This window comes from Epinephelus moara, chromosome 18 (assembly GCF_006386435.1).
Source record: "Epinephelus moara isolate mb chromosome 18, YSFRI_EMoa_1.0, whole genome shotgun sequence".
Lineage (NCBI taxonomy): Eukaryota > Metazoa > Chordata > Actinopteri > Perciformes > Serranidae > Epinephelus > Epinephelus moara.
In genome coordinates, this window is record NC_065523.1 from 32,014,100 (window position 1) to 32,029,268 (window position 15,169).

The 15,169-nt window shown below is 43.5% G+C and overlaps 1 protein-coding gene across 4 annotated transcripts in view; it reads right to left on the minus strand.

Annotated features, from left to right (window-relative positions):
- The window catches only part of LOC126405359 (RNA binding protein fox-1 homolog 2-like), an 80,685-nt gene that overhangs the window by 39,115 nt on the left and 26,401 nt on the right, over positions 1 to 15,169 (minus strand). For all 4 annotated transcript variants that reach the window (XR_007571570.1, XM_050069061.1, XM_050069060.1 and 1 more), the window contains one exon: positions 1,620 to 1,820. Coding sequence is in view for 3 of the 4 variants with exons in the window: in XM_050069061.1 (XP_049925018.1) it covers positions 1,620 to 1,820 (201 nt within the window). In the remaining variant the exon portion in view is untranslated. The remainder of the gene's footprint in view (positions 1 to 1,619; positions 1,821 to 15,169) is intronic.

The window sequence follows — 15,169 nt, forward strand, 5'->3', positions numbered from 1 at the left end:
AATATTCATATTAAACGGCTGAATCTGATTCGACTGACATAATCCTAACTCAGATACAGCCCCAAACAGTTTACACTAATCCAGTTGGGGCTGAAGGGATCATTAGTTTTGCAGATGTTTGGTCATAAACATTAATGGACAAAAATCCAAGGCAATCCATTCAAAGGTATTTGAGATATTTCACCAAATTAAATCTCCACCTGCTGCTGGCACTAGAGGAAAATCAGAGGATCACCAAAGTCATTATGAGTCACCCTCTGGGCACCATGAATGTCTGTGCGAGATCTCATGGCAATCCATCTTACAGCAATACACATATATCAGCTAAAAAATAAAAATGTCATGCTGCTGGAGGTGCTGCATGTTAAGTCAGAGGGATCGCCAAAGTCATTAGAATTCATCCTCTGGGGATCATGAATATCTGGAAAAATATTCATGGCAATCCATCCAGTATATTTCAGTCTGGATTAAAGTGGGGGAAGTGACTGACTGAAGGGAGATTTATACTTGTGCAGCAGACACTACGCACGTGGTCTACGTCGTTGTGAGCATTTATTCTTGTGCGATGGTGTGTCTGTGACACTCTGCAGTTACACCTAAAACACTAGTCCGCGACGGGGTTTCTGTGAAGTGTTTAGTTGATTCAAAACACACATTAAACAAACATGGCTTAATAGAGACAATTTCAAACACAAGTACACAAATCAGCTTCACTATAACTCGCAGCATTCACAGACAAACACTTGTCTTTATCTGGACACATTTTAACCACAAATACAACATGCTAACATTATTAGCACAAGCCTATGGCATTTTACATTGTATAAATTAGCCTAGTGGCTAGCGGACTTTTCCTCTACTCATATGAAGCCAGGGACAACAGAAACATTTAACAAAGGTAACATAACAAAATAAGCTCCATTACAACTCACAAGGTTCACTGACAAAACAACTGTCTTATACTTAACACGTTTTCCAAACAAATATAACATGCTAACGTTATTAGCACAAGCCTATGGCATTTTACATTGTATAAATTAGCCTAGCGACAAGCGGAGATTTCCTCTGCTCATATGAAGCCAGGATAAATCACACACAAGACTTAAAATGCTATTTTAGTGGAGGTTTTGTTGTCTTCTTGTTCTTGTTTCTCATCTGTGAAATAAAAGTAAATAAAAGCTTTGTTTCCACTGATAGAAATGGGTTCAGCTTACAAACAGACAGGAGGTCTGCATCGCCTCAACTTGTAGTTACATTTCTGGGGAGGTGCACATCAAGCTATGGCTTAGGGTACGGCGTAGGCTCTATGTCGTATGCTGTAGGTATGGGGTTGATTTGACGCAGAAATATAAATCCTGCATGAAACTGCCATCACTAGAGCCAATGGCAGTCATAAGCAGATAGTGTTTATTACTGTTGTCACTATTGTTGCAACACAACTGCAATTTTACTGAACAAAATATTTAAAATCTAATAGTTCCTTCATAAGAAAAAAAAAGACAACACATCTTCAACATGCTGAACACCTCCACAACAAACTATAATGCACTATGCCTCAACATTCTACACATCTGACACACAACTAGTATTTAAGGCTTTACAAAGACAGTGCTGCTTACATTGTTGTTGGTGGTGGTAGTGGTGGTGGCTCCGTTAGCACCAGCCCCTACCTCTGCTGTGCCTTGGCCCCCAGCACCAAACATGGCCCCGGGGCCAAACTCCGTCCCTGGAAGCCCGTTTTGAGGAGGGGGTGGAGGGGGGAACGCTGAAAAGGGCGGGGCCACCAATCCCTCCTGTCCTCCTGTCGAATCCTGAGAGCCCTGCGGGAGCGGGGAAGGGAGGGGGAGGAGAGAGGGAGACAACTTAACATATGTACTCGCAGTGCGTGCAGCGTCCTGATGAAGGCAGAATGAGGGGGTTAAAATCCTGCTGATTAGATTTCACTCTCTCTCAGCGCTCAGTCACTCCCCCATCCCCTCCCTGCTCTCCTCCACCCTCCCCCTCTACCTCCATATCTCTGACAGGCATGAGTTTTCAGTCAGCCGACCATGAAATATTTACAGCAAACACATCTATTATTAAGAGTCCGAAAATTCGATACACGGTTTGAGATACAAAGATGCTTATGGGATGGATGGACACGCGGGGAGATAAACACTAACTGTGCCATGTTAACCATGACATGTTTACAGCTGCATTGTGTGAACGCTTGTTCCTGCATTTTCTGGATTTCTTTTAGAGCCCATCTATAATTCAGATGATCTGTGTATGAGCTGGGACTCCAGCCTCAGGTTCTTTTCCTCTGCACACTGTTACAACTGTATCAGGATCATCTACAGATTCTTTATGCTGCTGCTGCTGCAGCTGCTCCAGCACACACACACACACACACACCTTATCTTGTATGTGTTTGTGCGTGTGGTGACTCTACAATGTTGCTTGCTTCAATCATTTCACACGCTCAAGGGCATCTTGGACTAAGTTTCACAAAATCCTTTTATAGCAAAGAGTAAAAGAAATGGAGACGCAGCGGACAGACGGGGAGATACAGAATGAGCCGTTACAGCTAGGAGAAAAAAGAAAGAATAGCGAGTGGGTTTGGGGTCAAGGCTGCTCGCTCCACACCAGGCCAGGCAGCATGACACACAGCGTCCAACACCATTATCCACTGGTCTGGTGTATGCCGCGGGCTGGATCTGGGCTGGGCGACGCCTGTAGACACTCGGTCTCCAGACAGCCTTTTTAATTAGACAGAGTAACTAAGATGCCGCAAAGCAAACGATCTCTCTCCCTCTCCCTTCCTCTAATCCTATAGCCCGCTGTTCTTCTGCAGTGCCTACCGCATTGGCTGTAAACAGCCAGCTGAGGCTAAAATGCCCATCTGCAAGACAGACAGCTTCTGGGGTCTGGCCCAAAAGATAGAGGAGGCATCAGCGAGGGCTGCACAATCCAAAAACAGGATGGAAAAATCTGGGAAACTCGTCCACTGCAGCTCTCACTGTGGTAAGGCTCAATGTGTACGTTGGGGTAGAATGTGTGATTGTGTTTCTGCATCTGCTCCGGTTTCTGCCAGCGAGTGATAAAAGAGGAACCATCAAAAACATGTTCAAAAAGAGAGGATACACCATTAAAATTCATTGGTTAGGCCTTAGCCAACCCAGGCTAGGATATATCAAAGCCTAAGTGCACTTGTTAGGGCATGTGAGCTCATAAACATGCAGTGGCCTGTATTCAGCCACTAAAGGGTGTGTCCTATAGGCATATCCTGGCCCAGGGCTGAGTCACACACACCCATACTGCTGGGCAGAGGGAGAGAAGAGAGTAACAGTATTAAAGAAAAGGGTGACAACAGAACAAGGAGGTTAAAGCTTATGATTAGACAAAGGCAGAACTTGACTGAATCATGTATGAACACGAGTGCTCATCTATGTTTAAAGTCTCAATGAATGAGAGTTAGAGAGAGCTGCTCACTGACGGGAAGTGCTACAATATTTTAATTCAGATATTCCTGCCACACAGTCACAAAGACACCCTCCGACAAATAATAGCTGTCCAGGACAATGGATAAATAATCACAAAAGATACTGAGTCCATCGTCGTCAATATACAAGAACAAAACATCATCAGTGTGCGTCATTCATCTACATCACTGTAGCTCTAAGAGAAAAACAAAAACACACATAAATCGAGCCCTTCTATGGCGGCATTTATGTGTGTCGAACAAAATCTGAAGAAGACGAGAAGGAGGAGAATGTGAATGCAGTTGTGGCTGGGGAAAAGAGGCCAACTTCGTATGCTAACTTTACGACGACAGCTGGAAGTGTATTTATTAGCATCTACTAGCTTTTAGCATTGTCGCACTGATCAATGCATCATGTCATGCTGCATGCCTATTGGTTGGTTAGTGGACGTAGGTCTCAACAGCAGTCACGCAGTGAGAACATCATCCCAAATTTCTGACACTGTCAGAATTTTATCCAAGGCTGTCTTTGATTCCCAGCAAGCAATAGTCGTGATTAAATGTATTGGCTATATTTAGCTCCGATTTAGTCTAGCTACATGTAACCCAAATCTAGACGATTTAATTTTGAAAATGATTAAATGTAATTTTCGCCATTGCAGATGGCGTGCAGTATGATATTCAATCACGTATGGAGAGTCAACAGTAATTAAAATATGTTTATCTCCATTTTTTGGACATGGTCTCTACATAGCCGTATAATTGATGACGTCTACACTTTGGCTATGGTTAGACGTCTACCAAATTTTTACTGACAGCCCAAATTCAGCCGTGATTTAGCCTAGACGTCAGGTCTTAATGTAGACGGCTATTAGATGTTTTTTAAACCAAAAAAATGCTTGCTGGGTTGCAAGACCGTGACAAGGGACCACCATTTTTAGAGCCACTACCGAAGATATCGCCATGTTCCTTTCACGTTGGTCATGTTTTGTCTGGGACAGTCCAAAATCGTTAAGTGTATACCAGGCTTTACGAAGTCTCAAAGAAGACGCCGCAGTTTAAGCTTAAGCTTTACAAAGCTTCTGAAAGGAATATGATCACACCAGAGCCCTTGCTGGAACAACTGTTAGCTTCTGGGCAAAACAAAGTAAAGTATGTCTCTCACATGCAGCATTTTAGAGATGTTTAACGTTAGTAACGTTATGTTGTATAAACACCTTTGACCCAACTCTTATAGCGTCCAGTCTGTAAGATATTTTCCATCAGCAAGTCTGGACGGAATCTGCACCTGCGGAATTCCTACAACATATCCGTAGACTTTAGAATGACTATTGTCTACCATATTACAGGCAAATAAAAAAACCATTCAGATTATCTTTGGATCACATCCAAAAACTGTAAAAAAAAAAAAATTGCGTATACCATTCGGGCCTGCTCAGCAGTCCTGTTCAATGCCTGGTGGTGAGACAGACTGTCACTGGCACCTCAGCTGGAAAAGCTCTGCTTCAGCGATACAGTACACAATGTATTTTCAGCTAACGCTACATTAAAGTCAGACGTCACATTTATTTTTCACTTGTGTGATCGGACAGCTGCATGACGAATTCCGCTTGCCTGAACACAAACTTTACTTGCTCCGAGCAAGAGTTAATGTCGAGCTCTGATTCCCCACTTGTGCTAAGTTAATGTTCAGCGTGGTGTCCCTGGCACAACCAGAAAGCAGTATTAATTTCCTTTTGGAAGTTATCAATGGTTATATTTGCAGTCAACAAATGTAATGTTTGGCAATACGTTGGTGTTTACTACTGTTGCTAGGCAGCCTACTTTTCAGCCTAATGTTCTTCAGCTAACACTCGATGGAAGGCTAACACTTCACTGCGCAATATTTAGTTTGTGTGGCCCCTAGCTTTTCAGCTATGTTGCAACGAGCAGTGCACTGCAACGCCCTTGTTTATGCACGTAGCTAAATACCAAAGCTTTACTCTCTCTGTTGCCTGCTGAGTAGTAGCTCTCAAACCATTAAATTAGCAAAGTAAAATAACAATATTTCCCCCCCAAAAAAACAGTCAGTCACTGACAGCCAATACATTCGTCCAATCACCAAACCACATATCAAACACTGATCATCTAGTGTTTTTCAGACACTGACGAGGGCACCAGTGACGCTCACGGCTAATAAAGGCATGTTTGTTTATTCTATCACATTGTTCCTTGCTGAATGAAGCGCTGCCAAGTCTGAGCCACCTGGACGACGTGTCACAACACCACGCTCCCACATGATTAGTCATGTGAGAAACCATTAAGGCTCCTCCCACTGAGGTTTAAAGAACACTGACAGAGCCTGTGACCGTGTGTGTCATTCTCATTTTAAGGTTTGTTTTGGCTAACCAAATATAAACCACAATGAATTTGATTAATTGACAAACTAATAATAAACAGGGAGACAAATGGAAGCTGTCAGAGGATGAAGACATGAGAACAGTCCCCCCTTAAGTCTGCAGAGGCATTCCTGACCCGCTCACTAAAGAGCAGCACTGCCCTACATGGCGGCATCATATAGTCAAAGGAGAGAGGCAGAAGGGAAAGAAATAATGGAAAAAGAAACAGGGGGCTTAACGGGAGGGGGATTAAAGGAAATTATGACACAGTCTATTACAGTTATATCTGGTCCAAACTTTCCAGACTGAATTCTGACATTGTGAGATAAGAAGCAGAACGGGCTGAATCAGTGATACATTTAAAGGCTTTAAATGACGTGAACGGAGATCTGAGCGAAGCTGCAAACACGACTGAATGTTTTTTTTAAATCAATCTAATATTACAAATAAAAAAGGACCACCCGGAGAAGGACCTACTCATCCATACGGTCTCACCTCACACATGCACACACACAAACACGGGCAGCAGCAGTTGTGTTACCTGAGACACCATATGTTTTTCCATACACGGAGAGGATGAGGGGGAGGAGAGGCCCTTTTTTTCACGGCAAACCTTTCAAGCGTGCGTCTATGTCTGTCTGACTCTAACCACCCAAGTGAAGCACACAGCAGCCACAGAGACACAGAGTGACAGCCAAGTGGTGATGCTACTGACACTCATCAATCATGCAAATTCATAACAATTTATCTACTGGAAGTATCCAGCGCCCGTAAAGTTGCCTGGCTGAGGACAAAAATACTCTTTACAGCTTCTTCTCCCTCTGCAATCCGTCTCTTTTCTTTTCCTGTGGTTGGAGAGCTAAGTATGCCTGTGTTCAACCCCCCCGCCTCCTTTTTCCCCTCTTCATACTTGCCTGCCACGGTTGATGAAAGCCAGAGGGAGAGATTTTTTTTTCCCCTTTTAAAACCACCGACACCCGCCCCTCAAGTCACTCAAAGCCTCTACTGCACTGTCATGTCCATCAGAGCGTAGGCCGCAGCCCATCTCCTTATACGGTCGACTCCATGTAAAAGCTCCTGTCTCTCCTTCCTGACTGCGGGCCAATCAGATTACAGAAACGCTGTTCCTTAGAGATGCATCAATAACTCAGGACCAGAGGACACATGGATGCTTATTTGGCAGGAAAATGTTATTTTGAAGCTCTTAACACACTGCAGGGAGACACGCTAGTATTTTTAAGCACGGCCCCACACACCACCAAGGCCTGAAATTTGGTGGCCGAAGTACATTCTTGGTGGTCCAGATGCAACCTGAAGTAAGAGCAATACAGACAAGGCAACGTAACACAGCCTTCCTTCACTGTGACACTTCAATAACTGAAAAGATATTAAAGGAATGAAGACATACAGCATAAAAATAGAAAACTCATGTCACAAGATCGTCCAACATGCATGTGCAAAATTCATACTTTTCAGGAAATGGAAAATAAACACAGCGACGTCAAAGTTGGCATTGTGTCTTTATATATGGGCTGATACCTACAAGGTTTGTGACCAGCGCATGCCTAGACATAAGTTTTTTTCAGTCCCTTATTAGAGAGGCCACATCTGAGGCAGTAAAGCCCCGTTTCCACTGAGCAGTCCAGTACGCTTTTTTCCCCGTTTCCATGGTGAAAAGTTGTGGATGGTACCAATGGAACCATTCCGTATTGTCCCCATGTTTGGTCCCCCCTCTGTTGGGGTACCTAGCACACAGATCTGGTACTAAAAGGTGGAGCTGTGGACACTGCAGTTTGATTGGTCAATAGAGGATGGTCACTCTGCTCAGGGCTGAGCTGTGTCTCATCCACTTTTAAAGCAGCTGTGGTCTGAGAAAAATAATTTAAGTCACTGGGCCAACTGCCGGTGACTGTCTGTTTCTAAGACCACAAATACGACAATTGGCTAGCTAGCGCACCCCATGATCCCTTCGCCTCACTCCCCGCCGCTAGGAGACTATTTACCGGGAGGAAATTGGGCAGAAGCTCCAGTGGTGAAACATCAATAGCAGCTGTAGCCAAATTCAGCCAGTGCAAACCCCAGCACCAGGGGTCACAGTGAGCTGGTGGCAACTTGTAATATAAACCTTCATAAAATGTTTCTTGAGTAAAGAAAACGCTATGCTTACTCATTCAGAAACCTGTTAACCTTCAGCTCTGCTATGCGCAGTACCAATGGTATTCTATTACCACACTTAATTCATTCAATAGAGGCTATATTTTTTTCTCGTTTTAAAATCAGTGTGACCCTCCCTCCGTCGCAGCACTGTGTCTGAGTCAGTCATGTCTGCAATAAAAACATACAGACATTGTGTCCTTCTAACCATTTAATTCCCACTTCCATTAATTCCTACATTTCCGTTGTTTTATTTTTTCATAATCCACCTCATGTGTTTCTGGTTCATCTCTAAGGCACGTTTGCAGTTTACTTCAGTAGCCCCGACATATCAGTAGCTAGCCAACGGCGTCTACTGTTTGCCGCTTTTGTAGAATGTTGAACTAAAAGACACAATCAGGATGTTTTTGGAACTGTAACGTTGGGTTAGCGAAGGCTTGCAGGTGATTTTTTTTTTTAAACCTTTATTTAGACAGGTAATTTCATCGACACAAGCCACTTTTACACTGACAGATTTTCCACTAATGTTGGGCCGCTTTGCCGGCAAGCTGCGAGCGTTTAGACACACAGAGCTGGATTGGCGAGTTGATCCAAGGTGCCCAATTTTCCGCCCTGTGGGGTAGTCATATTGGCAGAACCTTTTTGGTTTAAACAGAACAAGGCAGCCTTCCGCCACGGGAGGGGCTGTTGATGACGCCGCACGTGCGACCCACTGGCGGTGGAAAAACAGGAAACAGCTGATAGCAGGAATGAGCAGCTAGTAGCAAGAGGGAAACGCAAACCTGACAGACACTGTAAAGATGAGCAACCTCCTTGTCCTCGCAAACGAAGAGGCCATTAACCGTCAGATGACGGGGACAGTGAAGAACGGGCCAACTTACGAGAGTTTCGTCGAAGGACTGACCAGCCGCGGCTTCCCTCCCACGTCACTGTTTATGTCACACACTGAGCTACACGCTTTGTTACTTGCTCACGCCCCCCATTGCCCCGAAAAAGGCACATTCTGTATAACACTCCCCGATTTTGTTTTTATACTGCCAATGCTGAAAAAAGACTGATTGGGCTTTCCTGCAAACTCCTATCTAAAAAGGGCTACAGTCTCATTCTCAAGAGAGGCATGATCACATTTGGTGGCCGATTTAGTAACTTTTTAAAAGGCTGCAGTCAATGAAAGCAACATAGACAGGCGTAAAATTTCCCTAAAACCAGAAAGTGTCATAATGTGAAAACAGGGATCCTAAACGTTTTAATTTCCATTTAAACTGGAGACAGATGTGATGCTGTCTGTCAGTGTCAGCAGCTCCGTGGCTGTGCTGAGGTCTGTGACACACAGCTGGTCTGTTTTTGATAGTTCAGATCATCATCACCATCAAGATCGTTATCATAATCACACTGACAGCTCTGTCTACACTCTGACTCACCTTGGGCAGGACAATAGGACCTAAAAATAAAAAATTCTTTGCTCAATTCTTTTTTTCTTTCTTCTGACAAATCACAACAGAGCAAAACATATTTTGAAACGTAATCATTAAAAAATAAAACTAATAGTAGGTTGTGTTTCCAGCAGAAACGTGGCTTCCCTGTGAAGCAACAGAATAAAAGAACAGCAACGCTTACAAGGCTGTCATCATTTTATTGTTCTGCCAGACAGCTGCTAATAAAAGAGCAACAGGGGGAAGAAGACACTCGACCGTGCCAGATGTTTTGGGGAACTTTGTGTTATAACTGTGCATAAAGATGATGGTTGTTAGAGTTGCAATGATCAGTCAAATCAATTGGTCGACAGAGAAAATCAGCCTGCAATTATTTTGATAATCAAATCATTGCTTTTGTTATTTTTCGAGCCAAACATTTCCAACTTTTTAAATGTGATTGTTGATGTTTTTTGTCGTAAATTATAGTGAATAGAATATTTGGGGAGTTTTGGACTGTTATTGGGCACAACAACATATCTGAAGAAGCTCCCACGGGCTTTGGGATATCAGGTAATTTCACTGTTTTCTGCAAATTTTACAAGCAACACGATTAACTGAGAAAATAATCCGCTGGTTAATTGATTCTAAAAATAATCTTTGGCTGTAGCCCTCACTGTTATAGATTATAAAATGCAGGGTAAAAATTGTCTTTGAAAAGGGGTAATGTAAATAAAAAGAAAAGTGCATCTAAATCAAAATATAAAAAACAACTAACAGAAATACAATTATAAAGGACTACAACTGAATATTAGGCTTAAAGGTCCAGTGTGATTCAGGGGGACATATTGGCAGAAATGGAGTATAGTATAATAACTATGTTTTCTTTAGTGTAAAATCACCTGAAAATAAGAATCATTGGGTTTTCGTTACCTTAGAATGAGACGTTTATATCTATATCTCTTCATTTAACTGACAACTGAAGCATGTCACTTGCACAATCCTTGATAAAGTGCAATAACTAATGATAATAAACATTTCTGACATGTTCAGGCAGATACACTCTTCAAAACATATGCAAAGAAACAGAGAATTAAAGGCCACCTGTCACCAACATGCCAAACAGCTACAGAGAAACCCTGATTTGTAACATGAAACTGCTTCATTTTGTGTTTTTACCAGTTTAAATCACTGGGTTCCCTTGTTTTTGACAGGAGGAGACCTCTGTGGATAATTCGGCTCCCAGAGAAAACCTCCTCAACATCTGGATTTTGAATTATCGGAGAAAAGGGTGAGCACACATTAGCAATGGGTGGGCGAGCCAGCTGTCTCCAACATGCCAAACAGCGTCAAAGAAACACTGATTTGTAACGTGAAACTACTTAATCCAGTGTTTCTACAGGTTTAATCACCTGGTCTGTTTATTTTGGAGAGGAAGAGACCTCTGCGAATAATTCAACTCCCCATAAAAACCTCCTGAACAATGAACACTGAAGGAATTCTAACCGGGTGACGTTTCAGCTGGTTGCAATGTGCAATCCTCACCACTAGATGCCACTAAATCCCCCTGAATCTTACACATTGAACCTTTAATTTAGTCAGTTATTAATATATTCTAGTGAGGCTGAGTGCCAGCCTCTCACAGCTGTTAGAGAAGCTGGTAAATATTCCTGACTGGATGCAGACAACCCTCTGCTTAAACATGATCTGAATGTTTCTGCTAAAAGATAACAAAGGGCAAACTCAGTTCAAAGACACTTAATGTTGCTCTAGTTCTCAGCCTCACCTTGTTCGGAGGTGTGTTTCATGTGTCAGGGTGTGACTATCTCTTTAACACTAATGAGATCACTATCTTTCAAATCGCTCATATCAAATCACTGACTGACATTTACACTTAAGGAATTTACCCGACCAGAGAGCGCAACAGTAGGATGAGCTTTTCACCCTTCACCACCAACAGTCCATAAAACCAGAACTAAAGATAACACAGACAGACGTTAAATGTTTCCCTGGGCTTGCTGCACTGCCAGTCCTGCTAGAGGAATTGTAAAATCCTGCATTGCTAATTCTGGATTGATGCGGCAAGGTGGAGGAATTTGTATACTGCTGTCACGACTTCCGCAGGAGAAGTTTAAATTCAAAAGCCCGTCGGCGCTGTAGTGTAAGCTAGGCTACAGTGTGTGCACAGGTGCGATGTTACAGTGCTGCTTGTCATGCAGGAGTAGGTATCCTTAGAGATACTGCATACATTTAGGGCTCTACTGCACCACGACTGTGCATCGCATCACTTGCAGTGTGCCTCTGTGTGTGTGTGTGTGTGTAAGCGCGCTTCGGTGTGAGGTAACATGTTTTCACACCTCGACCCACTGCGTACAGCCCCGGGCGGTGGCGGTTAGAGCAGCATTAGTGTTGGACAATATCATCACGGCTGTATGGACAGAGGGAGAACAGTTAACCCTGAGGTAGAGTGGTGTCACACAGTGCATTAGGCCACCACTACTGAGGAGTGTGCACTTGGATTCAGTGTGTAAACTGTGGTAACAGGTGAGACTGTTTTTGTTCAATGGGAAGTCAGTGTTACCTGTCACTTTCTACTGTGGGAGAATGCGAAAATACCCATAATCCCACAGGGTAATTATAATGAATAAGCTAAACATGCTGCTGGGTGCACTGAGTGTAGTTTGTGTTGTTCTAACATGACATTTGCAGCAAAACACACAGGTACCTGTCAATTTGTTGCAGCTTTACAACTCTGTCCATGTGCGTGCAGCTACACTCCTACAAACAGACGTGCACACAGCACCCTGAGGCCAGCAGGCTTGGGTGTGGATCCCTTGCAAATTCCTTGAAGGCCTGTTGCTGTTCACTGGCTAACCGAGCAGTCTTGTGCAGATAATATGGGAGGTGGAAAAGTTAGGCAGCCTAAATACTCAGATGCCACTCGCCGCCTTGCAAACAGCAGCTCGGCTTGACACCCCTCATCATGGGCTCAGCACTAAGCAGGTGGGGGATAGGGATGATGCAACACCTCCGGACGTCTACAAATACTCACACACAGGCGGACGCGGGGATAAGATGCCTGTGCGTGGAATGTGCACTAGTGTTTTCAGACAACAAGTAACGCTGACATGTTTCTGTTGAACTGTGAAATGAAGAAAGAAAGAAATGAAAATAGGCCGGCTCTGTGCTGATGTGGCATCCTGCCGCAGTGATGACGCTGAAAGACTAGAAAATCAAACAAAAAGTTTTCGGAATCAGCAGCTTCATTACGGAGCATCCAACCCCAACCCAGTGTGAGAGGGTCCACACAGTCCAGAGATCACATCCTATCTGGAACCTCTCAGCCTTATCAAACATAGTTAAGTCAAGACAGCTGATGTCACTATCAGTCAAGTTTTTTTTTTAACTATAATAACCTTCTCTGCACATTGTCGCTTTTCAGGACAACGAAACACATCTTACACATCTAATTAAATTCATTGATACATCAATCAGCTCTGAATTCAAGGTAGAGTAAGGTGAGGTGTCCTGCACAAGTCACACTACAGATTTAGCAATCATGGTGGGAAACAAATAAATGCACTCCTGCATTGTGATTTCTCTTTTAACAATATTTGAATCTCGAAATTGATAACTGAAATGTGGAGGTGGAAAGAAGTTGAGGCTTTTATGGTGGTAATCTACAAATAACTGGACATCATATCTGTTTCAACAAACACAAAGCTGAAGCGAGAAAGCAGAAAACGGTTAACAGTCTCAGGACGGATCTTCAGCTACTCCCATAGCAACCTGGAATTCAGCCACTCCTCATCGGACTAGCAAACTTTCTGTTGCTGCCGGTACACAGATAATACCCAGTCTGCTGTGAACCCCCGGCGCTAGGGCTCGCACTGGCCTTACCGAGTGCGTCTACAGAGCTTCCTGTCCTTGCTGTGAATAGTTTCCTGGTAGAAGGAAGTGGTGGAGGGAATTTGGGGTGCATGAGCTAGCTAATTCTTGTCTCATTTGTGGTCTGATAATCAGAGAGAAACAAAGAGGGAGTGGGGTGAGGAGGGGCTGGATCAAACAATTCACTGCCTGCAGCTCTACAGTGGAATACCCATTTTAAATACTAATAAACCAGATAATCATGTGTGGGAAACACTGCAGGGAAAGCGAAATGTACCAGTGTAAGAGGCTGTACAAATGCTGCGTGTTTTGAACCCTCAGATTCATTGTTTTCAATGTAGATGCACAGCAGGAGCACTCAAACGCCAGAGCAACGCCATTGCGGTGCACACATGTTCCCAAGCCCCCATTTTTCAGGGCGTGACAGCTGCACTCTGAGATAAAACCAGTTCAGCTTTTTGAACGCAGCAGTGCGCACCACATGTCATGTGACAAGGAACAACCAATCACAGCCGACAGACATCTTTCCCTTATTCTGTAAATATTCAGTCTGATAAAAACGGAAAAGTTGATCATGTTAGTGCAGGGCTACCCAGAGCTTTACATCTGACCCACAGACGATAGGCCTACACACTTATAAAAAGCGCCTTGAAGGGGCGTCGGTGGCTTGGTGGTAGAGCAGGCTCCCCATGTAAAAGGCTGTTGCCGCAGCGGCCCGGGTTCGAATCCAGCCTGTGGCCCTTTGCTGCATGTCACTCCCTCTCTCTCTCCCCCTTTCACACTTGTCTGTCCTATCAATTAAAGGCTTAAAAATGCCCAAAAAATATCTTTAAAAAAAAAAAAAAAAGCGCCTTGAAGAAGATCAGCTCTGCACTCAGGATTTCAGGTAAATAGGCTATACGATACTTGTTAAGGTTGCTGAGCAACCTCAGACGTGAGTCATCGCCGCAGTAGTGAAAGCTGGCTCAAAAAAGGCACAAAAGTAGCGCCCAGCGCCCGACCTCGCATTTTCCAGGTGGTTAAAGACACGGCATGTGTGCCCCCTAAGTTTACTTAAAAAAACATGTACATTTTAAGGAAGCCTTTAAGAAGATGTATTTAATATAGCCCCTTTCACAGGGCAAGGTCACAAAGTGCTTCACTGGAATAAAATTGTTATAAACTAGGCCATAAATCTGTGCAGATGGACTGACATGAGATGTGCATTGTTTTTGGAAATATGCCTCATAATATATACAGTCTGTAGAAGTGCATGATTCAACTGTTCGCACGGTTTAGTGTTAAAAAAAGTAAACAAGAACTCGAATACTGACTTTGCAATACTGAAAATTGCAAGACATATCAAATTGGCACCCAAAATCGTGATAGTATCAAATCAAGAGATAAGCATATCGTCCAGCTCTATTCAACAGGAACTCTTATCCACACTATACCCTATAGTATAGCTATGTTTCACCCAAAATAGAGAACTGCACCATAAAGGCTTATGGAGGACAGTGTGACTGCTGGTGTGTCACCTTTAAAGTGCATTCCCACATGGAACTAACGCCCCCACCCACTAACACCCTTCTAGTTACTGCCGCCATCCTCCATTTGGCGTCATTCTCTTTGAAGAGGAATAATGTGTTTAGTTTACAGCTGCTCCAGCCTGCAGGGGGAGGAAAACAGAGGGAGGGGAGGAAAACAGAGGGAGAGGGAAAAGAAAACAACAACCTACACCTCTACTTCACCATGCTAAAGTACACATGTAGGATGGTGTCACAAATAAAAGAAAAATACTCTACAAAGTTACACAACTGTCTGTCCTTTGGATCCTGAGTATAAACAATGCAGTGATTACTGTTATTGAGAATGTCAATATCTCTTTGCTGTCGTTC